Source organism: Saccopteryx bilineata, chromosome 2, assembly GCF_036850765.1.
Source record: "Saccopteryx bilineata isolate mSacBil1 chromosome 2, mSacBil1_pri_phased_curated, whole genome shotgun sequence".
Lineage (NCBI taxonomy): Eukaryota > Metazoa > Chordata > Mammalia > Chiroptera > Emballonuridae > Saccopteryx > Saccopteryx bilineata.
The window spans coordinates 357,770,719-357,796,899 of NC_089491.1; the positions used below are offsets into that span (position 1 = coordinate 357,770,719).

The 26,181-nt window shown below is 46.8% G+C and overlaps 1 protein-coding gene across 3 annotated transcripts; it reads left to right on the plus strand.

Moving 5' to 3' along the window:
* The first annotated feature begins 14 nt into the window (after window positions 1-14).
* On the plus strand, window positions 15-18,508 carry C2H17orf100 (chromosome 2 C17orf100 homolog). 3 transcript variants are annotated; one of them, XM_066262954.1, is made up of 4 exons: window positions 15-1,007; window positions 5,611-5,732; window positions 9,870-10,006; window positions 17,273-18,508. In XM_066262954.1, exon 1 carries the CDS (start codon window positions 321-323, stop codon window positions 696-698), a length of 378 nt encoding a protein of 125 aa, XP_066119051.1. In that variant the 5' UTR covers window positions 15-320; the 3' UTR covers window positions 699-1,007; window positions 5,611-5,732; window positions 9,870-10,006; window positions 17,273-18,508. The 3 variants fall into 3 exon arrangements, 2 of the variants coding, with proteins under 2 accessions (XP_066119051.1, XP_066119052.1); XR_010729499.1 differs by lacking the exon at window positions 5,611-5,732 and having other exon boundaries at window positions 696-1,007; XM_066262955.1 differs by lacking the exons at window positions 5,611-5,732; window positions 9,870-10,006; window positions 17,273-18,508 and adding an exon at window positions 1,449-1,511.
* The last annotated feature ends 7,673 nt before the right edge of the window (window positions 18,509-26,181 follow it).

Consider the following 26,181-nt stretch of genomic DNA (forward strand, 5'->3'; position numbering starts at 1 on the left):
GGAGGTTCGGCCCATCCAGGCCCCGCCCAGGCTCAGTCCGCGCTCCGCCGGCTGGCGCTCTGCGGCCTCACGCTTCGAAAAGCCGATGATGTGCTGGAAGCAAGGAGACCTTGGGGAGAGGGCCCATTATTTGCAAGGGAGAGAAAAGCCCCTCACGGGGTCCCCGTGTCTGCAGGTCCTCGTGTCGGGGCACTCTCGTTCACCCTTGTGTCTGCGGTGATATAACACGCAGTTGTGACATCATCCCTTTCCCTGTGCACTCTCGGGGAGTGTTGGGCTGTGGGGCATCCCGAGCCCTCTAGGCCCAGTTCCACCCTAAAATGGCCTCATCCCTTCGGGGAAAGCCTGTTTCGCCCCAGGTAGAGACCACCCGCAGCAAGGAGACGTCAACCCTTCGCGTAGAGACCTCGTCCCACAGAGTGGAGACCTCCTCGCGGGTGGTGCGCACATCTTCCCGGCAGGTGGAAACCTCCCAGCGCAGCAGTGAGGGGTCCTCCCAATCTCCCTCTGGGAAGTGGCTCCCTCGTGTCCTCGAGGTGTCTTCCCAGCACGTGGAAACCTCCTCGCAGCGCACAGAAACGTCCTCGCGCCACGTCAGGGCGTCGTCCCTTCGGGTGGAGACATCTCTGCACCACGTGGAGAGCCCTCCCAGGAGGGACAAGCCAGCAAAAGGTCAGAATGTAAAAATGGCCAGATGAAATGCTTCCCAAAAGCCACGAAAAGGCCATGGTCCTCAGCCAGGACAACATTGCCTCCAGTTTGCAGCCACCGAGCTGCCAGGTGGACCAATTATCTTTGATTTCCTGGAAACAGCCCATAAATCACTGTGAGGAACATCCAAGGTACGGTTTCTGGACTCTGCTAATATTGACCGACCATGCTGCGTGTTGGACCATCCTGCCTTTGACCCAGGCAGCTATTTTAACTTGAATCCAGAGTAAAAGGTTTTCAGGTCCATTATACTGTGTAAGTTGAATTGATGGACAGAGTCTGAAACTCTGAACCAGGTAAGTTTGAAGTTCGTAGTCCCTTCGCTGTTTAGGGACAGGGACCAAACTGAAATGATAACCAGTAGAATGAATGATTATATGCATGCTAAAAAACCTGAGGGGCAAAGAACAGGCTTTTATTAATTAATTGGCCTTTATTTATGTTTCAAAATAAGCAGTTGTCTTTATTATATGCGGCTTGAGTGTCTGTTTGTCGCCGATAGCTTATTGGTTGCTTGCGTAACTGTACTAGCCAATGGGGTGAAATTGCCACGGCTGAACGCAAATTGAGCGGGTCAGGGGGAAGGTGAACATTTGTTTGCCTTAGCAATCATCTGCTTTTGAAACAATTTAAGGCTGAACGCAAATTGAGCATTTAAGGGGGAAGGTGAACATTTGTTTGCATTGGTAATCATCTGTTTTACATAAAAACTACGTCTTAACGGCATTTCTTTTAAGAATGCCTCCTAGAAAATACAGCACTGAAGAGGAGAGAAAAGGAGCTACAGCTGCACAAAAACGGCTTTCTCGACAAAAAGAAACCACTGAGCAGAGAAAGACAAGGCTTGGAAAGACAATACACAGTCTTTTTGGATAGCCAATTCCATTAAATGAAACTTCAGTATCTAATATTAAATTAAATACTGACAAAGCAAAGCTTTTAAGAGAAGCAAAGCTCATAATAATTGACGAATATACCATGGCTTCAAACCATGCTTTGGATACAACTGACAGGTTGTTAAAAGAAATCATGAAAGTGATTATCCATTTGGAGGAAAAGTTTTACTTCTTGGAGGTGACTTTAGACAATGTCTATCAGTATTGCCTCATGCTCCACAAGCCGCAATAATACAAAATAGCATAAAATTTGCAAAATCATGGGATTTATTTAAGAAACTCCCACTGACAATGAACATGAGGTCAAATGACCCCAAATATAGTGAGTGGCTTTGAAAACTTGGAAATGGAACTCTTTCTGATGATAATGGATTGAGTGAAGACGTTGTCGAGATTCCTTTGTCAATAATATGCAAAGATAGTTTAGTGGATTGGGTTTTTGGTAATAAAATCCAGCCTGGAAACATCAGTGAAATTAGTGAAAGGGCAATATTGTGTCCTAAAAATTCTGATGTAGACAAACTATATGATGATGTCTTAAATATCATAGAAGGGAACGACACGACATATTTAAGTGTTGATTCCGTTGTAGCTGATAATAAAGCGAGTGCCAACAACTTTCCAACGGAATTTTTAAATAGTCTGTCGCCTTTTGGCATGCCACCTCACAAATTGAGGTTAAAGATTGGAGCAATTATTATGCTGTTAAGAAATCTTAACACCAGAAGGGGTCTTTGCAATGATACAAGACTAGAGGTTCTCCAATTGAAAAATAATGTCTTTGGCTCCTCTAAAGGTGAAATACATGTCATTCCAAGAATTGATTTGGCTCCATCTCAAACAGGGTTGCTGTTTCAATTGAGTCGTAGACAATTTCCTGTAAAACTTGCCTTTGCTATGACCATCAATAAGTCTCAGGGCCAAACGCTTAAGCATGTTAGCATTTTTTTACCTGAGCCTGCATTTGGACACGGTCAACTTTATATTGCCTGTTCAAGAGTTCATGAAAGAACGGACGTAAAATTAAAAATAATTGATGGTCCTCTGCAAGGCGAGCTTAAAAATGATGGAAAGATCTACACAAGAAATGTTGTGTACAAAGAGATCTTTGACATGTGAATTAACATTTTATTATTTAAATCACCTTTATTTATTGAGCTAGGGGTGGCTCTTAAGAAATGTACCGCCAGTGGTTTCCTTCATTGCACTCTACTTTAAGCAATTAAGCAAGTAGAAGAGGGAAACCCCGTGGGGTACTAAGCAAAGGGGCGTCCTCGCCGCCTGCCCTGGGTAATTCAGTTTGAATTAGCAGACACCTTTGCACAAATCATTTTAATTACAATTTATAATATCTAGAACAGCGGTCATTTCGTATGACCTCCGGGCTTTTTAGTTATATTTATACTAAGCCTTGTACGTGGTACCCCCACTCACACACTTTTAAACATATGTAAAAATGTAGTTAAAAATGAAGATCAACTTCAACAATGAAGAATAATCTTAGGAAAACCAGGCCTGAGATTTGAGGAGGTGGAGAGTAGGAATTTTTGAGTACTCTATTCCTGAACAGCATTCTAGCACTTTGACTATAGCAGGGAACAGGAGAGGCAGGGCCTGACTCTTAGAGTCCTGTGTATCCTGGTGAAGAGGCAGACAACAGATGACAAAACAAGACAGTTTTTCTACTGTTATTAGCTCTATGAAGGAAATAAATGGGTGATGTGATAGAGAATGCAGGTTAGGGGTTTCTTTAAATAGCGTGGTCAGGCGTGGTCTTGCTGACAAAGCATCATTTGAGCTGAGATTTGTGTAGGTTAACAGCCCTGCAAAGATCTGGAAAGAGAGCATTCTAGTCAGAGGAAACAGCAAATGGAAGAGTGGATGGAGGCAAACCGGAATGTATGGAACAGAAAGAAGACTAGTGTGGCTGGAGTCTAGTGAGGGAGAACCATGGTGGAGGAGAGGGTGTGAAGAACTAGGCAGGAGCAGTTTCTAGAGGTCTTGTAAGCTGGGGCAGAGAGCTTGAGTTTTATTCTAAGGTCAATGGGAAGACATTGGAGGGTTTTCAGCAGGAGAGTGACATGATGCAATGTATATATTTTTTCTTTTTCTACAGTTTATATTTTAGAAATACCCCAGCTTCTATGTATAGGATGTAAGACAGTGGTCTCAGCTGGAGGTGATGCTGTCCCCTGGCAATGTCTACAGACATTTTTATTTGTCACAATTTGAGGGTGCGGAAGTTTTGCTAATGGCATCTGGTAGTTGGAGACAAGGGATGCTGCTGAATGTCATACAGTTCACAAGGCCGTCCCTCCCCACCGCACACACCAAACAAAGAATTACTTAGATCAAAATGTCAATAGTGTGATATTGAGAAAACCTGGTGTAGGGACAAGCAATGAAACAAGAACCAGTTAGGAAGCTAATGCCATGGTCTAGAAAGAAACCATAGTAGCTTAAACTAGGGTGGCAGAAGTGGAGCTAGAGAAAAGAAGGCAGATTAGGGATGGGTTTGGAGGTAGAGTTTACATGACCACTGGATATGGAGGTGAGGGAAAGAAGACTAGAAGATTCAAGGATGATTTCTAAGTTCTCACTTGAGCAATTTGATGTATGGTAGTATGGCCATTTATGACAAATACAGGGTTTCCTCAGTTTACTACAGTCTTGACATATGACATTTTGAGTTTACAACGCTCACTCCCATAAAAACTATTTTATTAAGTGGGAGGCGGGTATGCAGAGACAGACTTTCGCATGCGCCCTGACCGGGATCTACCTGGCAAGCCCCTACCAAGGCGATACTCTGCCCAGTTGGGCCACAGCTCCATTACTTGGCAACTGAGCTGTTTCATCACCTGAGATGGAGGCCATGGAGCCATCCTCAGCACCGGTGCCAACTTTGCTCATTTGAGCCATGGCTGCGGGAGGAGAAGAGAGAGAGAGAGAGAGAGATGGGGTGGGGTGGGGTGGGGTGGAGAAGCAGGTGGTCACTTCTCCTGTGTGCCCTGACTGGGAATCAAACCTGGGACTTCCACATGCCAGGCCAGCGCTCTACTGCTGAGCCAACCAACCAGGGCCCATAAAAACTTAAAATATTGAGACATGAGTATTTTGGCTTACCATTAGCATGGTACTTACGGACTACATGGGTGAACTAGTTTGGCTGCGTGGTGGAAGAATACACAGTATTCTTTTTCTGTGGCTTAGTTGTGTTTTTATGTTCTAGAGAATTATAAATATTTTACAACTGTGTTAGGATAGGTAAGTGACTTAGGCTAGCGTGTGTTTCGACTTATACCAAAATTGAGGTTACATCTCTGTCATAGGAACGGAACTGTGTCATAACCCAAGTACTAAGGTAAGTAACCCCTGTACTAAGGTAAGATCAGGTTTGTTTGAGGGGGGATCAGTTAGTTTTGGCCATGAGGAACTTGAAATTCCTGTGCAGTACCTAAATGGAGACACTGTGTGGCAGCTGAATGCCAGAAGCCAGCTATCCTGAGGGAGGTGAGGATTGGAAATATTAAAAATGTGGGTTCATCAGTACACAGATGGTATTTAAAGCTATACGACTAAATCTGACCAGGCGGTGGCACAGTGGATACAGCGTCGACCTGGGACACTGAGGACCCAGGTTCGAAACCCAGAGGTCACCAGCTTGAGTGAAGGCTCACTGGCTTGAGCAAGGGGTCACTGGTTCAGCTGGAGCCTCCTGGTCAAGGCATATATGAGAAAATAAATCAATAAACAACTAAAGTGCCACAACTATGAGTTGATACTTCTCATCCTTCTCCCTTCCTGTCTGTCTGTCTGTCTGTCTGTCTCTCTCACTAATAATAATAATAATAATGATAATAAATAAATAAATAAATAAAGCTATACAGCTAAGTAACTAATATCTGCCAGGCTGTCTCACTCATGTTATGCTGTGTGAATGAATTTGAGATCTTGTTTTTGGGAGCACCAGCTAGCTCATCTCTCTCTTTCATCCCCACAGGGCCTGGCCTGGCCTGGCCCACCTAATTTTTCCTTGCATCTAGTACTCTGGCAGCCACCAATAAGTGAGAAAATTTGCACTAAAATCTTAGACAACTATTTCAGAAAACCTGACTTTCACAGGTAATGTAACATTGCTCCTGGGAAGAAGGTCCTAAAACAAAGTTCAAAAGTTCAGATTTTTGTTTTGTTTTGGTGGTGGTGGTATGGGGTGGGGGAACATGGATATTAATGTGTAGTCCTAGGCCCAGGTTCTTATGGGATGGCTGAAGAACAACTGAATTGATCTATAACAGTGGTTCTAAACTGGGGGTCATTTTGCCCCACACGGAAGAACATTTGGCAATGTCTGGAGGTATGTTTGCCACAGCTGTGGGGGTTGGATACTACCGGCATCTAGTGGGTAAAGTTTTGGCTTGAGCAGTTTGGTGTATGGTGCATACCACTAAACATCCTGCAATGCACAGGTTATTCCCTACCAGTCCCTTACCACAAAGCGTCACCGGGTCCAAAATGTCAATAATGCAAAACCCAGAAGATTCTAGCAGCTTAGAAAGCTAAAGCGTGCTCCATTGGAAGAAGCACCCCACTCATCATAGGATTATGCTACGGGAGAGGTTTAGAGACAGTGGCCTACATCAAATGTCAGGGCAGGAGCCCTCAGAGGAGCAGGGTATATTGTTTCTTGAGGAGACCTTATCTCTGCTTTTAATAATTTATGTGATATATAACCCAGGAGGAAAACTGGTCCCATCTAATAGGATGCATATGACCATGACTCCGTGGAACCTTTTTCTGAGGTAGAGTACTTGCTGTTTCTAGACACTTTGCTAAGTCATTACCCACATTACTTCATTTAATTACATGGAAGGGCACTGGGCTCCCCAGTAGAATCAGGGCTCAGGCCAGAGGAATGTTATAAACCCCAAAGCCTACCCTCATGCTTCTGCCTCATCAAACTTCTGCTATAAACTAATAATTAGACTTTGGAATTTTAGTCTTTGGTGAGCTTACTAATTCTTTTTAACATGACAGACCACGTACATTACATACAAACACTCTTAATCAGTGTTTTTTAAAATGGTAGGGTAGTTGTTTTTCTTATCAATGTTCTTTATTAACGCCTATTATAAAAGTGATACGTGCGTAATAGAACAAATGAAATAACTTGAAGATGTGTAAAGAACAATTTAATAATTTTTCATCATTTATTTTCATCCTTTGAAAATAATGTCAGCGACTTGGAGTATATCCTTCTAGACTTTTCTGTATTAATTGCTTTGGTCTCCCTTTTTAGTAGTACCTGTAAGACTGGTTGGAAGGCTGTTGTGAAAAGCCAAACACTGATTTCTTGATGACCGATTCTCTTGGAAGGACACGGAATTGTGACACCTTCTTTCTTTTGTTATCCTTGTTTCATAAGAAGGTTTTACTTAGATTTCTTCCTCCTAATATTATCCATGTTTCAAAGCTGAAATCCAAAGTGGTACACACAGAGCAAGAAAGATAACAGACATGAAGAAAAGGATGTTGACAAGATATTTGCAATCCATACTGTTTTATACATCAGATTTCACGGTTTAAAATGATCCTGTATATTAAAAAAGCTTGTATCTGTCATATTTTTCAATATAGCTGCTCCTGTACATTATAAGAGTGTGCATGCTTATTGTATGTGAGTATCCTCCCCACATTTTCCACTCTTGGAAGCTCCAAAGGTAGCACAGGTGCTCTTGTATCTGTGACATGGTAGATAATGCTGAGCACATGTGTACAATAAAGAGCAAAGAGCGCCTGACCAGGCGGTGGCGCAGTGGATAGAGCGTCAGACTGGGATGCGGAAGAACCCAGGTTCGAGACCCAGGGGTTGCCAGCTTGAGCGCGGGCTCATCTGGCTTGAGCAAAAAGCTCGCTAGCATGATCCCAAGGTTACTGGCTCGAGCAAGGGGTTACTCAGTCTGCTGAAGGCCCGCAGTCATGGCACATATGAGAAAGCAATTAATGAACAACTACAGTGTCTCAACGAAAAACTGATGATTGATGCTTCTCATCTCTCTCCGTTCCTGTCTGTCTGTCCCTATCTATCCCTCTATCTGACTCTCTCTCTGTCCCTGTAAAAAAAAAAAAAAAAAAAAAAAAAAAAGAGCAAAGAGCAATGCCGTCCCCTCCATTGCCAGCCAAGAAAATCTCTTAACAGCTCCATCTTCTAATCCCTTGCATTTGTTGAGCTAGGAAGTGGCTGTGACTTGCCTTCAGTTGTTGCCAGTCAAGTTAGTTTGAAAAATAAGTACAAGTCAGCACCTGTCATTCTTCTCATAATTCATTCATGCATATATAAGCTGAGGGCAGCCTACAAAATTCATATATATTTGCTGTCACTTGTTGAAAATACTTGATGAAAGAGTGCCATTAATAGAATACTCTTTCCCCAGATCACACAAGCCAGGAGGAGAATTATGAGCCCAACTAGCAAGGTATTTGGCACAAGTTCCCATTTAGATCTCCCAGGATTCCTGGTCTTCTATTCTTGCTGTGTCTCCCATCCAGTATGGCTAGTGCAAGTACCCAAGTCCAGATGCCAGATGCTTGATCTCACCTCTATGCAGTGGTGGGATTTAGCCAGTTCGTACCAGTTCAGCAGAACTGATACCTAGCTTTTGTTGTGTTCAGCGAACCAGTTGTTAAAATGACACGTGTAATCGGTCCTCTTTAAAGTGGACTCCTGGGCAGCCGCCCAATGTGGAAATCACAAATTTATATCCCTTACTCTTTTCTAAGGTTCATCTGTGCAACTGTGTATCCTAAGCTCCCATAGTAATGTTCATTGAGTCCATAGGTGAAAAAAATTGCAAATGAGGATGCTAATCAAGCAATATGGAAATATCTTAAATAACAGTTTTATTGTTTTTTGTCAGATATTATTTAATATTTTAAAACTTTCTTATCTGGTTTTGTATACATCTTTTATTGTTCTTATTTAAGTATTAAATGCATGGAATAATAAACTACCTTTCGGTATATAATTTTTTTATACTTAAAATGGGTCATTAGGGCAGAGAACTGGTTGTTAAATTATTTGAATCCCATCACTGCCTCTATGGCTTCACATGTATATATGGTTTCCACACGTGGAAAAAGAATTTATTTTTTAAAGAAAAAAAATTTTTCAAAACAGTTGACCTTCATGGTACAGAATAAAAAAACTGAAGTCCATAGAAGTGAAAATAACTTGCCACCATGTTTAACTTGGAACCATATTTACTACCTCCTAGGATGGTTTCTTTTGACAGCCAAATAAATATAGGTATAGTGTCCTTCAATTTAATTTGCAGTGAGCATAATAGATAATACTAAAAATAGAGAGGGAAGAAATAAAGAGGTAACATTTATATGGGATTCTACAGCACACTGTCATTCCTGTCAGGCTCAAAACATCTCATTACGATTTGGAAGCTCTATTATTGGGTGCATAAACATTTAACATCATCAGGTCTGCTTGATAAACTGACCCCTTTATCATAATGAAATGACTTTTTTTACTCCCCAGTAATAGTCTTTGCTCTGAGATCTATTTTATTTGATACAAATATAGCCACTGCAAGTTTCTTTTCATTATTGTTAGGGTGGTATACCTTTCCTCACCCTTCTACTTTCAACCTATTTATGTCTTTATATCTAAAATGGATTTGTTGATTATATAATTGGATCTCGATGTTTTTTTAGTCCAACCTAATAATTTTTCTAATATGGGAATGTTTAGGCAATTTATATTTTCTGTAATTATTGATATGTTGAGCTTAAATCTATCAACCAGCTGTTTGTTTTTTATTTGTTTCCTATGGTCATTGTTCCCTTTTTTCTTTTGTATTAATTTAGTATCTTTAATTGTTTATTTCACCCCCTTTGTTGGCTTATTTACTCTATCATTTTATTTTAGTAGTTTCATTAGGGTTTATAGTATACATTTCTAACTTACCATATTCTACCCTCACATGATGTTATACTACTTGACATACATAGTGTAAGAACCTTACGAGAGTATACGTCCCGTTTTTCCTTGTCATTGTGCTATTGTCATAATTTTACTTAGTCATATGCTATAAACTCTACAGTACACTGTTAACGTATTTGCTTTAAGCAGCTGATATTTATTCACATAGTTATCAGTTTTGGTGCTCTTCATTTCTTTGTGTAGATACAGATTTTCATTTAGTGACGTTTACCTTCTGCTTAAAAAACTTGCTTAATTATTTCTTCCAGGGCCTGTTTGCTGGTGATAAATTTGCCTGTCTGGGCCTCACTGCCTTCACCATAAAAGGAGAAGTTTGGAACTAATGATCTGTGATTCCCAAAGTGAGGAATGCAGGCACTGCTGGTATGAAAGGTGGTTATAGGAGGTATGGAAATATATTTTATTTTGATAGTTAAATGTTTATTCAGTGTGTTTTTTTGGGGGGAAATACAGCCATCTCTCAAACTTGTAATTTCACCAATATTTTACTTAAGTTATAGTGAGTATTTAAAAATGTTTCAGTGAATTGATTTAATGTGTCCAATGGTTTGAAAATTATATGGGGCTATGCTCACACATATTTTTTTTTTTTCATTTTTTTCCAAAGCTGGAAACAGGGAGAGACAGCCAGACAGACTCCCGCATGCGCCCGACCGGGATCCACCCGGCACGCCCACCATGGGGCGATGCTCTGCCCACCAGGGGGCGATGCTCTGCCCATCCTGGGCGTCGCCATGTTGCGACCAGAGCCACTCCAGCGCCTGGGGCAGAGGCCACAGAGCCATCCCCAGCGCCCGGGCCATCCCTGCTCCAACGGAGCCTTGGCTGCGGGAGGGGAAGAGAGAGACAGAGAGGGAAAGCGCGGCGGAGGGGTGGAGAAGCAAATGGGTGCTTCTCCTGTGTGCCCTGGCCGGAATCGAACCCGGGTCCTCTGCACGCTAGGCCAACGCTCTACCGCTGAGCCAACCGGCCAGGGCTATGCTCACACATATTAAAGGTAAAAATTGCTTTGTGAAATTTTTGTGTATATTCACAGTGTAAAATACACTGCTCACAACAATTAGGGGCTCAGGGAACATGCAGACACTCCAGTACTTTCAGCCTTTTGTACAGTGCATTTTCACCAATGAAATGAGATGGTTTTCCATCTCATTTATATAATCGAACAACTTTCTTTGACTTGTCGTTTGCTTTTCTAATGTTCTGTTTAATAAAAAATTTTAATGCTTCCTTTTGTTATTGCTTCATATTCATTTTGGAATATCCCCTAATTTTTTTGAGCAGTATATATTAATATTGGGAGTGACTGTCAAAAAAGTTGGGAAAAAGTGCATCTCTGAGGTCTCTTCCCACTACAGTGTCCCGAGTCAGTGGCCATCTTGTAAGTTTGTGTCATGACAGACAGTGGACAGCAGAGGTCAGACAATTCTTACCAGGCAGCAAAGGCTGATCCTTGGATGAGCAGAAACCTAGACCAACTGCCAAGCAGGACAGAGGCCTGCGGTGACAGTTGTTGACAGAAGATCTGGCTCATTTGCCTGCAGGAGTACAGCTCTGAGAGGCACTCTAGATGGCTTTGCTGTAGTCCCTTTCCATTCTCCATCCCCAGATTGGATTCTGCTCTCTGGACTTTCAAAACACCCTGGGAATGCTTCGGGTGTCTTGTTTTTCTCAGACAAAGGCCCCGTGATTCAGGATTGGGCAGTAGCCATGTTCATCTTGGAAAATCAAAGCATCTTCATGTGACATGTGATTTAGCGAGGACTCCTGTGTTTCATATTCCCATCCAAAGGGAGCTTTAATATCTGAGAGCAGTAAACATGCATGAGCACCAACTTTCCTCTTGTCACTGTTTGAAGTACTCCCTATGTTCTAACTCATGCATTCCTCACAGCTTGAGGAGGTAGGTCAGGACCTTGTGGCAGAGAGACGTTAAATGACTTAACCAGGTTACCAGCTAGGAAGATGCAAAGCCAGGATTCAAACCCAGGCTGGCTCTTAACCACTCGTGCTCTTAACCACTAGCTTCTGCTGGTAGGAGAGGAATAGATACCAATTTCTCTAATAATGTATCTATTTCAAAGGATAGTGAGGCTGCAGTGTGCTCAGGAGAAGTCCTGGAGACCATCAGAAGAGCAGGAAACAGGTGGGCGCACTTCCTTCTGCTGTCAAAAGGGCTGTCTTTGTCAAAGGAAGCCTCAAGACCAGAACAAGAATCAAAGGGTATAAAGCTACAAAGAGATGTATTTGGGCTCAACAGAAGGAAGAATTGTAAACGTTTATTATAAGATCTGTAGACAAACATAGAAAACCCAACCCCATTAAAATCCCAGCACTATGCCACATCTGTGTCTGATCTCCAAGAAAAGCTTTTCTAACAGTGAAGCCAGCCCCGTGATGGACTAGGCTGCCTGGCGGCTGGCCTGCCACACAGCAGTGAACACTGTGCCTAAGCAAGACAGATGGGGTCAGACAACCACTTGGGAAGGGCGCCTGTTAGGCAGGAGGGTGCAGAAGGCCCCAGGATGCCTGAGGTTGGCAGAGGGGAAGGAAGAGAAGTGAGGAATCCATGGGGCACCCCTCCCTCCCCTGCTCCCTTGCCAGAGACAACAAAAATGTTACATCTCCCTTGTCCCCGAGCTGGACTTCCCCCCCACCTCTAAGCAGTAGTGCATCATACTTTATTCTCTCCCAGATTTCCTCAAAGAGCTGTCTGCACTTACTGCTTAAACATCCCTATCCTGAGTCTTTCTATACCCTCGTGGCCTGGCTGCACCAGATCTGCCCTTCCCAAGGTCTCTTCCTGCTATTCCCAGTGTTAAACCCAGTGGCTCCTTCTCAGTCTTCGTCCCCTGTGACCCTTCTGCAGCGTTTGAAACTGGGAACTATGCCCTCTTTGAAATTTTCTCCTCCGTTGGTTTCCGTGAGCCTGCACTCTGTGGCCCACTCTCCTTTCACTGTGTCCCCTCGCCACCCCTAACCCCGCAAATGTCAGCAGCCCCAGAATGCTTTCCCAGCCTTCCTTTCTCACTCTGCACCCTACCCTAGCACTCACAGTGCCAGCTGCTCTCTCTCCTGAGCATCAGACCTCACGGCCTGGACACCTTCTCCTCAATGGCCTAGATCTATCTACTTATTTATTTATTTATTTATTTATTTATTTATTTATTTAGAAAATTAATTTTAACAGGTGACGTTGATCAATAAGTATACATAGATTTCAGGCAAACATCTCCACATCATTTGATTAGTCAGTTATGTTGTATATCCATCACCTAACGCCAAATCATTTTCGTCACCTTATATTTATCCCTCTAGGCCAGGGGTCCCCAAACTACGGCCCGTGGGCCGCATGCGGCCCCCAAGGCCATTTATCTGGCCCCCGCTGCACTTCCGGAAGGGGCACCTCTTTCATTGGTGGTCAGTGAGAGGAGCACATTGGCCATCTCATTAGCCAAAAGCAGGCCCATAGTTCCCATTGAAATACTGGTCAGTTTGTTGATTTAAATTTACTTGTTTCTTATTTTAAATATTGTATTTGTTCCCGTTTTGTTTTTTCACTTTAAAATAAGATATGTGCAGTGTGCATAGGTATTTGTTCATAGTTTTTTTTATAGTCTGGCCCTCTAATGGTCTGAGGGACAGTGAACTGGCCCCCTGTGTAAAAAGTTTGGGGACCCCTGGTCTAGGCACTCAGTGCTCAAGCCACATCCTACTTGTGCTCGCTCTGGAACAGCACACTTTCTGTGGCCTGGTTTCCAGCTGTGCTGGTGCTCCAGCATCATTCCGTGTGTGTGTGTGTGTGTGTGTGTGTGTGTGTGTGTGTGTTTACTGACATACTAGCTCAGGGAACAGGAGGAGGAGAGAATAGGAATGGAGTCAGTGGAACCAAAGAAGCCGTAGGATCTGGTGTTCTGTGAGGACGGCTTGTCCATTGTCCTTGTGTGACCCACGGGCCCCCTGATGAGGGTGTGGCACGTACCAGCACCCAGTCAAGCACATCAGTGTGCTGGGCCTGGGTCCAGTCCTGAGCCTGGCTTTTTTTTTTTTTTTCATTTTTCTGAAGCTGGAAACAGGGAGAGACAGTCAGACAGACTCCCGCATGCGCCCGACCGGGATCCACTCGGCACGCCCACCATGGGGCGATGCTCTGCCCACCAGGGGGCGATGCTCTGCCCATCCTGGGCGTCGCCATGTTGCGACCAGAGCCACTCTAGCGCCTGAGGCAGAGGCCACAGAGCCATCCCCAGCACCCGGGCTATCTTTGCTCCAATGGAGCCCTGGCTGCGGAAGGGGAAGAGAGAGACAGAGAGGAAAGCGCGGCGGAGGGGTGGAGAAGCAAATGGGTGCTTCTCCTGTGTGCCCTGGCCGGGAATCGAACCCGGGTCCTCCGCACGCTAGGCCGACGCTCTACCGCTGAGCCAACCGGCCAGGGCTTCTGAGCCTGGCTTTGAAGACATGTTGTCATTTCCTGAAGCTTCCCACCACCTCTCTGATCTCATCTCCTGTTACTCTCCCATCCCACCCCACCTCGATTCCTTTTCTACCTTGCTGGCCCTTCATGTTAACCCTAAATACCGTGTTTCCCCATGTATAAGACACGCCCTTTTTGGAAAAATTTGGGGTCTAAAAACTGGGTGCATCTTATACAGTGGTTGTGGCATTTCAAATGCCATAGATGGAACTGAGGACGAGGCAATATATGAGGATAGTGATTCATCATCAGATACAGATGAGGACAAACTAATGGATGGGAGTTTTGACAGTGATGGGGAGTTGTATGAATTTTATGATGAATAAAACTTGAGTTTAATAACTTTATGTAATACTTTCTTTTTTTCAAATTTCAGGCCCCCAAATTAAGGTGCGTCTTACACATGGGAGGTTTCATCCTGCCTTAGGGCCTTTTCACTTTCCATGAATGCTGCCGAGAATGTTGTACCCCAGATATTTTTTTAATGGTTTGCCTCTTTATGTTATTTAGGTGTTAAACAAGATACTGATTTTACTGATTAAATACGTCCTCCTTCTCCCCCACCTTCCTCACTCTTAGCCCCTAACCCTTATATTTCTCCAGTGTGAAGTTATTTTATTTGGCATTTGTTGCCTATATTCCCCGCTGGAAGGGCACAGACATTGATTTGTTTGTCCCCCAAAATGTGTAATAGTACCTAGCACAGAGCAGATGATTGCTCCCTGAGTTATTCTTTCTTCTTTACACCTGCCTCTCCCATGAGACTGAAAGCACACCAAGGGCAGGGACTGTGATGAAGCCTCTTTGTGTCCAGCAGCTATGTGTGGACTGTACCCAGGCCCGGTCACTCAGTGTTCTCAGCCCCTGTAAGGCAGGGCAGGCACAAGGGATGTAGTTTCTCTGGAGCACCATTAAGGGCACATCTGGAAAGCCAGATGGGCTTTGAATAAGGATGGAACTGTTTGGTGACACGTGCTCATTCATGTGCTCCATGGCCTTTCCCCTTTCTTTCCTTTCACCCGTAATCCACTGAGTTCTCACTCACTGCCCACTTCTGTGGCGGCCATGAAGAGTGAGGGGAAAACGTAGAGCTGGATGACTTGAGTTCAGAACCAGATCTGTGCCACTGTTGGGCAGGCCAGGCGGGGTGACCCCACAGCCCTCTTCCTTTGCCTTCCGTCTGTTCTGAATTGCCTTCACCCCGTCATGCTCCAGCTGCGCATTCAGACTTCAGCTGCCTTACCGGATTGCTGTGCTGGCAGAAAGCAGGACATTTCTAAGCCTGGAAAATCACTTTTCTTAAAGGAGGACCCAACTCTGCCATAACTGTCTTGCCTTGTCTCCTTGCAGCGTGACATCGGAGTGACCCAGCAGGCGTCACCCAGACTCCCAAGGGCCACCAACATGAGCGGTTTAGGTGAGCAGGCTCAGCTGAGGCTGTCTCCCCACCAGTCTGAGGTCTGTGGGTTAGGCTTCTTGGTTAGAGAGCCTCAGACAGGGAGCATCGGGGCAGGTCCCTTGGGGAGACAGGAGTGTCTATAAGGCCAGCCGGGACTCAAGATGCACCGTTCACCAGCAAGGGTGGGGCTGCCCAGGCATCCAGGCAGCTACTTAATGTAATTGTTAATTTTCATACAGAGAGTTTTCTTGTTTGCTTATTTTCACATATCTTAAGGATCCTTATATGTTATTATTTGGTCTTCAGAATCCCTATTTTAATAAATATTTGCGGGCCACAGGGACCTTCTACTCAGCGGGCCACATGCAGCCCCCTCAGGCCATTTATCCAGCCCCCGCCGCACTTCCAGAAGGGGCACCTCTTTCATTGGTGGTCAGTGAGAGGAGCACTGATGTGGCGGCCCTCCAACAGTCTGAGGGACAGTGAACTGGCCCCCTGTGTTAAAAGTTTGGGGGCCCCTGGTACTGGATGGCTGTGCTTTTATGGTGCCAGAAAGCTGTTATCTCAGCCTGGGGTAAGGAAGCCCAGGTGGCCTCTGAGGGAGTAAGCGTTCTTGCTGCACCAGAGATCCTTGGTGGGCCTGACAAAGCCGTTTTGTTGGAATCTCATCTCTGCTGTGGGGTCTGTCCGAGGCCTGTTAACAGACACAAGGGAGATGTGAAAAAAATTCAGTGCTATGCTGTAGCATATTGGACATAACATAGCACCACCTTCGTCATCTTTTATATACAACCTGTCATTGTCTGTGAATTATTTCCTCGCCACACGTTCCCTGCAGTGGCATTGCCACATAAGAAGAGATGAACATTTGAATAGCACCGGCGCGGTATTGCACAGTTTCTTGCTGTGCTAATTCACAGAGCCATTGGCAGTGTGTTTAAACTGGCTTGACCACACCCCAGCAGCAACAGATGTCATCGCTGTGTTAATGTGTGCTAATTTAGTAGGTGTACAGCGGCACATCAGGCTCCTCTAATGTGCACTTTCCTGATTACAGCCAGGATGTGCACATGCTCTTGCTCGGTGCTGACTTGCTCCTTGGAGCCCACGCCTGGTGACAGCTCCCTGCCCTGCAGCCTGGGGCTCTGTCTGTCTCTCTCTCCACCTGCCTCTTGCTGTCTGTCCTCCCTGCTCTCTCTCTAAGCCTGTCTGTTTGTTGTAATCTTTCAGCTTCTGATTGCTGACTTTCTCTGGTTTCTAACTGGGCAGGCATGTGGCTGGTTTGTGGAGATCTTGTACAGACCCTGACAAGCTGCTGACTACACCTGGACACTCGGGCCAGTGGCCTCGAAGGCCTTGCTCCCCCATTGAACTCATATAGGCCCTTCCTTCTACCAGGAGTTCTTCAAGAACCCATTTCTTATGGTAGTACAGTTGGTTAGAACATCTATCTGATACTCCAAGATTACAAGTTCAATCCCCGGTCAGGGCACTTACAAGAATGAACCAATGAACATGCATAGACAAGTGGAGCAACAAATCGATGCTTCTCTGTCTCCCTCCCTTCCTCCCTCAAATCAATTAAAAAAAAAAAAAAAAAAAGCCTGACCTGTGTTGGCACAGTGGATAAAGCATCAACCTGAAACTCCGAGGTTGCTAGTTTGAAATCCTGGGCTTGCCCAGTCAAGGCCCATATGGGAGTTAGTGCTTCCTGCCCCTTCCCCCTCCTCTCTCTCTCTCTCTCTCTCTAAACCCAACAATGCTTTTTATCTCTCCAGGTGACCTCATCTGGGCTGATCTCCTGAGAAATGACTGGGAGTGACCCCCCAATGAAGTGTTCCAGGCCCTCCACCCTCAGACAGATGGACCTGCATGTCCTGGCAGTTGGGGACGTGGGTCCCCAAAGTCCAGATGTGTGAAACAGAGCAGCCCACGTGATGACAGCAGTTCAGCCTCTCTTCCTGCTCCAGCAAGCCCCTTGCCTGAGGTGGGAGGAGCTCACCTCTCAGGCTATAAAGCCGCTTGACCCGCCTCGACAGGGGGCCCCCAGCACCCATGGTGTGGCAGGGACGGAGCAGGGCTGGTGCACTGCCCCACTTCCGTTGGCATCGGAGGTTTTTTCCTTTTTTTTTTTTTGTATTTTTCTGAAGCTGGAAACTGGGAGAGACAGTCAGACAGACTCCTGCATGCGCCCGACCAGGATCCACCCGGCACGCCCACCAGGGGGCGACGCTCTGCCCACCAGGGGGCAATGCTCTGCCCCTCCGGGGCATCGCTCTGTCGCGACCAGAGCCACTCTAGCACCTGGGGCAGAGGCCAAGGAGCCATCCTCAGCGCCCGGGCCATCCTTGCTCCAATGGAGCCTCGCTGCAGGAGGGGAAGAGAGAGACAGAGAGGAAGGAGAGGGGGAGGGGTGGAGAAGCAGATGGGCGCCTCTCCTGTGTGCCCTGGCCGGGAATCGAACCCGGGACTTCTGCATGCCAGGCTGATGCTCTACCACTGAGCCAGGGCGGCATCGGAGGTGTTTAGCACTTAGGAAGGTTTCAGGAAGACTTCAGAGAGGCAGCTGGCCTCAAGAGCAGTCTGTGCAGATGCACTTGGGCAGCCCTGTGGTTGGCAGACTGCTGACTCCAGGCACTGGCCCTGGTGCTGCTCGTCACTGAGGTGGGCAGTCTCCGCTGTCACCTCTCCTGTGGACAGTCCCAGCACCGTACAATTAGAGGGCGTTAAAGCCAGATGGAAACTGAGACGTCAAGTTTTTCTTTTATCCCCTCATTTTAGTTATACCATTTTTAACATTCAGCTCTTTTAAAAATTATGAGGTAGTGCATGCCTATTCTAAAATATTTGGAAAATACAGAAAACAATTGCAAAGAAAATATAATCCTATAAGTTCACCAAAGATAACTGCTGTGATATTTTCATCTCAACTTTTTTTTCTGTGGTTGTATATATTTTTATTATCGTTGAGATCATACAGTGTAATTTGTATCTGCTTTACTCACTTAAAATAAAAATTTTAATTTCAACATAAAATGTTCTTCATAAATACTTCTAATGACTGCATGAGTGTTTTGAGTGCACACACCATAAGCATGTACTGTTACCTAAATGTTGGGCATTTCATATTTTGAGTTTTTCAAGAGCATTAAAATCCATTAAAGTAAGCATCTTCCAAATATAAATCTTTGTCCACAATTTGATTTTCCCCTTAGATTAGATTCCTACTCCTAGAGTACAAACATGTTTTAAGACTTTGTGTCTTTCTGTTTTGCTTTCCAGAAGGTTGAACTAATGCATTCCCACCTTACCACACAGCTACACCAAGAAATGCCATTTTAAAAACATTTATTGATTTGAAAGGCAATAAGACTACTGATTCCTTTTAATAGATGACCTGAGACATGGTGAGGAAAGGGACATGCCTTGGGTCACTCTAGGAGCGTGTTACCTCATTCCATCCGTACAAGGACCTGCGATAGTAGTGGAGGAGCGCAAGCATGTAGCGGAGGTCACGTGCCCAGACTCACAGGCAGCGCATAAACCGTGCAGCCTGAGGGTGACCCCATGCAGTGGACCCCGGGGCCCTTGTACTTCACCCCTGTTCTAAAGCTGCGATTCCCAGAAAGGTGTTGAAAGGTGATTTGGGGCCAAGAGATGAAGGAACTTGGTGTTTGGATTTACCCTGTAGACAGAGGGGCATCATTCATGGGTTCTTAGGCATCAAGACTGTTTTGCAGAGATGTTTCTGGTGGACTGGTGGGGGAGACTGGAGACGGAGTTGGGTTGGGGAGAAGCGACATGCAGGTAATATGAACAAAGAGGACTGCCCAGATGCGTGTGGGCTGTGGGTCATGCGCTGTCAGGAGCAGCCAGGATCCAGGGAGGCCCCCTGCTGTGTCCTTTTCATTTGGCAAGGGCCATTTTTATCTGCTACACGTCAGGCAAAACCTGTGCCAACCGCCAAAGATTCCACCTCAAATCTAGCAAATAAGAGAGAGGACGGTATGGATTACGTTATATTTAAAACAAGCCCACACAATGCCTGTAATTTTTTATTCTGACTCCATAATTATAGCTCAAGACCAGTCAGATCATAGTTATCCCCACACCGACCTGCTGTTGGGACACATTGAATTAAAGGCTTTGCAGCTCAATATTCTATTTTGGATGCCGAGCACTGGCAGGTAACGGGCCTTTCACGAGGCCCATCTTACTGGAGCCCCTCCTGAGGTGGCCTGCATAAAGGCCAAGTCAGCACTGGGCTTCTGAGACCACTGACACTTGGGAACAGTTGGGGTGCTACAGCCCCGAGCCAGGGGCCTGAGCAGGGCCTGGAGAGCTGAGGGAAGCGCCGTCCTCAGAGCAGGCCAGCCTCCCTTGGTCAGGCCTGTCTCAGAGCCTCTGCACTCTAGAGCAGGGGTCCCCAAACTACGGCCCGCAGGCCGCATGCGGCCCCTTGAGGCCATTTATCTGCCCCCCCCCAACATTTCCGGAAGGGGCACCTCTTTCATTGGTGGTCAGTGAGAGGAGCACATTGGCCATCTCATTAGCCAAAAGCAGGCCATTGAAATACTGGTCAGTTTGTTGATTTAAATTTACTTGTTCTTTATTTTAAATATTGTATTGTTCCCATTTTGTTTTTTTACTTTAAGATATGTGCAGTGTGCATAGGGATTTGTTCATAGTTTTTTTTTATAGTCCGGCCCTCCAACGGTCTGAGGGACAGTGAACTGGCCCCCTGTGTAAAAAGTTTGGGGACCCCTGCTCTAGAGGGTGAATGCTGCTCTCCCCAGCCAGCCGGGGTCCTGGGGTAGATGAGCCACGCCCGGGCCGTTGGGCACAGTTGTCACAGACAGCCTGTGCCAATACAGACACCCTTCCCAGCGAGCTGCACCCCTTCCTGTCCTGGGCTGCACCAGAAAACACTTCCTCTCAGCCCCACAAAGACGCCCCTGCCAGAGCAAGAGTGGGATTGGGTCCCGGCTCACAGACCTGGACCACCAGGGCCCCTTGCTCCACGTGGCCCTCCCACAGCCAGTCCCGCCCCCCAGTAGCCCTGTGCAGGAGACAGAACAGCTCCTCTTTATCAATAAATGGCGGCAGACCTTATACACGCATCATCTCATTGACTCACGTCATCCCTGCCAGTGGGTGGGATTTCTGCTTTAGGCATGTGCAAATGGAGATCAGAGAGGTGAAGTCTGGGGCTCAAGGCCACCCAGCTCATAAAGGAGTGGGAGCTGGAACCCAGTTGTCCAAAGGTCTCCAAAGTACACATCTCATCCACAGACAACTGGCCTGAAACCATCAGTCTTGCTCCTGGATGCTGCACAGTAGTCCCATACCCCTGGGCAACTCAGTAAGCCCTTGGGCCTAAGAGAGCCCAATCCCAGTACCTAATCCTTAGCGCAACTTTCCTGCTTACGTGGTTCCCCTTGCCCCAGCTGAGCCCAGGATAAGCCAGCCAGACAGCACCCTGTGCAGACCCTTGCTCTTATGTCCCCACAAAAGAACAGATGCTTCCCTCCGCAGGCCTCTGATGCATCTTACACATACTTCTATCTGAACATTTAAGACATTGTTGTCACCACTCACATGACTCTCCTAAACTTCTCAGGGCAGGGATCTGTGTCTCTATTACTAGTTTGACACCCAGCACATAGTAGGTGCTTACTGATGGTTGCAAGAAAAAAGGAGAGGCTGAAAAACTCATATTCACCCTTTAAAACTCTGCTTGGAATAGCTCCTGGAAGGCTTTCTTGACTGACACAGACTGCATTAACTCTGTCCCTTTCTACCCAGTCTGTAGGTGCATTGTGCACACCCTTGAGGACAAGGGCAGGACCCACTTCCCGTGACCCCATCTCCCTGCACAGAAGAGGCAGCCAGCAGCGGTCAGTAAATGCAGAACTGAACTGCTCTTTGCTTCAGAGACTCAGAATCAGGGCCGTGACCTGAAGCGGTCCACAGCCTGTGTCAACAGGCTGCAAACCACCACGCACTGGCAAGCCAGGGCTGTTTGCTGAGGAAGGGAACGCAGAAATAAATCCTAACTTTAAAAAAGAAACACACCCAATAGGTATTCTATTTATATGAAAATCAGCTTCATTTTTAGGTATCTGCCCTCCTGCCTCACCTCCCCAAGGTGGGCCCAGCCCAGCCCTCCCATGGGTCCCGTATATACCCCACCCAGTAATCATGGCTTACCTGCTCCCATCCCCTCCCCTGTTTGCTCTCTGGGGTTTCCCTCGATTGCAGGGTGCGGGCTTCCAGATGCCCCAGAAGCCTGTCTCGGGCCTGGCCTCGGACTCCCTCCCTCCTTCCCAGACCTGCCCTACTCATCCCAGAGTTCCCAAAGAGCCGGCCAGAGCCAGGGCCCATGGGCCCAGGTGGGGGAGGGCAGGACAGGGAGTCAGTCTGTAACAGGGCTGCCCCTTAACTGAGCCAAAGCAGGGCAGATTCATTCGGGCTGGGTGCGCAGGAGCCAGGCCTTGCTTTCACCAGGTCACTGGCAACCCAGCTGGACCCCACTCCCTAGTTCAGACATAAGTTGGGGTCCACTGGGCACAATGAAGAGAACAGGGCTTTGGAGTCAAGCTGATGGTTCTTCTGGTCCTGGCTCCACCGAGGCTGCCAGCTCCGGACGACTCACCCACTTCCCTAATCTCTCCCAGCCTCGGCCCCCTCCTTGGCCAAGCCGAGGCACAGCTGCGGTGCAGTCTGCTGAAAGCCCCCTGTGAGTCCAGGAAGGCACAGGCCCAGCCCCCCTGGCGATGGGACTGCCTGTGACAGCCGCAGGGTAAGGCATTCGGGAATTCAGTCAGGGAGCCGCAGCTCCTTGTTTCCTGTGTGTTTATCAAGGGACAAGCTCCAGGCACCCCAGCCCTGGTTCTGTAAGCCCCTCCTCTTATCCACAGCTCCCCCTCCCCGACTCCATCAGCTCCCTCGTCCCAGAGACCCCTGGGGCCTGAAGGAGCACCCAGCGCTCTGGCAAGTTTCCTGCTCCTCGTGGAAGCCGACTGGGACACGGGTACCAGGGGACCCCTCCCCCATATCTGGCAGCTCCCTCCAGCCTGAAACGGCTCTGGGAAGAGACCCGGGTAAATCCGAGGCGGGGCTGGGCCCCAGCATCCTGGGAAACTTCTGAGCCTCCCTCACAGCTCAGCACTCAGGCAGGCACCCAACTGCCCACAGCTGTGGTTTCCAGAGAGCCAGGCCTCCCACCGCAAGGACAGTAAACTGAGAGGCTCTGTAGCTATAAATGTGAAGTGGTGAACCACGGGACACTGCCACAGCCCCATGGAGCCTGCCTCCCAGCCTCCCTGCAAGCTGCAGGCCCCGGCCAAGCCTCTGAAACAGCCTGCTCCTGCCTGCTGGGTCTCCCAACTCTGGGCTCTGAGCAGGACCACTGGGAGCCCCCAATGGAGGTCCCAAGTGTTGTGTAAGGCAGGACACTCCACAACACTTGATACACCAGCAGTCAGCACCTCCGTTCTCGCTTCAAAGGCATACCTTGTTTTATGTTGACTTACCCAGGAGGAGGGGGTGCATAATATTTTTGGAGCTCAATGCTTCTAAAGGTCTTATTCCTGCCCTGGGTGGCTCTAAATCGCAGTTTCAGATCCTCTAGAGGCTACCCCAGGCACAGTCAGGGTGATCTTGGGGTAGACCCAGGGCTCGTGTAGTTCTGACAGGCATCCTCATAGGTACTGCTGAAAAGGAGACCCCGGGTGGTGGCACCCATGGCTGATGGAATAAGAGCATCCTCCTTCACAAAGTGTCCAGTGTGTGCCCAGCCCAGAGCTCTCAGCACCTCCGAAGGTATACTGTGCTGGTTTCACAGGCAAGGACCCAGGGAGGAGGCTCCCGAGCTCGCCTGCGCCTTGGGTCTCCCCATCACTCCCACCGTGCAGGCCTGGGCGGGAATAGAGTGTGATGTAGGGAGCAGGGGCCCATCTGCCAGGGTCTGGGGACACAGCGGCAGGAAAGGAAGGCCCCCCACTCTCTGTCCTCTCAGAGCCTGCCAAGAAAAGATCTCTCCTTCAATGTCCTACTCCACTGAACAAACTGTCCCCTCTCACAGGCCCCTCCTATCAGACTAGGGTACTGGCCAGGAAAGGTAAGGTCACCCTTCGCTGGGATCACCTGCCCTGCAGGAGAGCGCAGAGGGGAGCTCTTGGTTCTCTGCGGAGGCCCACTCAGCGGACCTGTCCTGAGCAATGTCTCATTGGGAAGTCACGTCAGCCGAGGCAGAGGCCCTGCCAGGAGACTGTGAGGGAGAGCTCTGGGCCAGCCGATGGGAACCGAGGGGCCTCTGGACGTCCCTGCGGGTCCCGGGGTCACCCTGACATGGAAGTCACTGGGGCTGGGCACCCTGCCGGGAGCCTGTTCCCCACCCACGTAAGTCAGGCTGTTCCACTTCCCAAGTCCACTAACAAGAAAAATAAGAAGCAGGCTGGGGCCCTGGCCGGTTGCTCAGTGGATAGAGCATAGGCCTGGCATACGGATGTCCGAGGTTTGATTCCTGGCCGCGGCACACAGGAGAAGCGACCATCTGCTTCCCTTTCCCTCCCTCTCCCTCTTCTCTTCCTCTTCCTCTCCCTTGGCCAGTGACTTGATTTGGCTTGAACGTTGACCCTGGGCGCTGAGGATAGCTTGGCTGGTTCAAGCTCAGTTGGTCTGAGCACAGTCAGCTCAAGACAGGGGTTACCAGGTGGACCCTGGTTGGAGAGCATGTGGGAGTCTGCCTCACTACCTCCCCTCCTCTCACCTAAGGAGGAAAAAAAAAAGGCATGTTGGGCAAATGTTTACCACAAAAAACATGTAGAATTTCTTTTTTGTAAGAGACTTTAAAACTGTGCAGGAGGACATAAAGCTTTAAATTATGGAAAAACACCACATTATTGTGTAGGAGAAATCAATATTGTCAAGATGTCATCTCTCACCTAAGAAAATTTACAAATATAGTCTTTTAATTCAGTCATTCATTTAATACTTATTGAACACCTTCTACATGCCAGGTGTGTTCTAGGTATAGGGGATACAAAAGAGAACAAAACATAAAAACCCCTGCCCTCATGGGACTTAAACTCTTAAAGGTGGGGAAGAGACAAACAAAATAAAGACCTGAAGGAGTTAGCCCTGGCTGGTTGGCTCAGTGGTAAAGCGTTGGGTCGGCCTGTCGATGTCCTGGGTTTGATTCCCAGTCAGGGCACACAGGAAAAGCATCCATCTGCTCCTCCACTCTTCCTTCTCTCCCTTCTCTCTATCTCTCTCTTCCCCTCCCGCAGCCAAAGCTCCACTGGAGCAAGTTGGCCCAGGTGCTGAGGACAGCTCCATGATCTTCGCCTCAGGTGCTAAAGTGGCTCTAGTTGCAATGGAGCAATGCCCCAGATGGGTAGAGCATCGCCCCCTAGTGGGCAAGACAGGTGGATCTCAGTCAGGCACATGCAGGAGTCTGTCTGACTGCCTCATCACTTCTCACTTAAGAAAAATACCAAAAAAAAGAGCTGAAGGAGTAAATTATACATTACATTATTACATTAGAAAATGAAAGGTGCAATAAAGAAAAATCAGAGTTTAACATAGGTTGGGAAGTAACATTTGAGCAGAGATTTACAAGAGGTGTGGGAGCAGGAGAGTCCTTTTCATGTTCTAGGAGCATTAAGAAGGGCAGTGTGGCTAGGTCAGAGTGAGTCAGTCTCAGACATTTGCAGACATTATTCTTTGTCACATCTAGGGGTGGAAGGGTGCAGGACTGCTATTGGTATCTGGTGAATAGAAACCAAGATGCTGCCAAATGCCCCACAGTGCACAGAACTGTTCCCTACAAAAAAAGGATGATTTGGTCCAAATGACAAGAGTGCTGAGCTCAAGAAACTCTGGAAAGAGAAGAAAACAGTAGTAGGAGAGATAGCCAGAGGGGTAAATGCCAAGCAGGTTATTTTTGGAACTAGAGAAGCTGACTAAGAAATTCTTATGGAGAAATATGTGAGAATAGCTAGGGGGAATAAATTAAAAAGAATAAAAAGGAATTAGATACACCAGATCTTAACATATACTATAAATTCAAATGACAGGCAAATTATTAATTTCCTTAATATATAAAGAGCTCTTACAAATGACTAAGAAAAGGCCTTTAAAAAACTCAAAAAATGAGAAAAAGACAGGGATTCTACAAAAAAAGACACACAAATGGATTTAAATATATGAAAAATGTTCAGTGTTACTTGCAATTTAAAGTGATTAAAATGAAAATCATGACATAGCCTTTTCAACTACCAGATTAGCAAAGCTTGAGAAGTTCAATTATGCAAAGAGTTGCTAACGATGTGGTGAATAGGTCTCATGAACATTCTTGAGAATATATATTGGCATTACCTCTTTGAAAAATAATTTGGCAATATCTGTCCCATATTTAAATACCCATACTCCTTGACCCAGCACTTCATTCTAGGAAAGTATTCTCCTCACAGTAGTACACAAATATGCAAATACAGAAGTGTTTATTACAGTATTAGCAAAAGACTGGAAGCAACCCAAATGTCCATCAGTAGGGGATTTGTTTTATATGATACACACTTACAATGGAATGCAACGCAGCTCTTACATAAGACTAAAGCTTACTCATAGTCACTCATAGTCATACATCCAAGAGAGACGAAAACATACGTCCAGAAGGGAC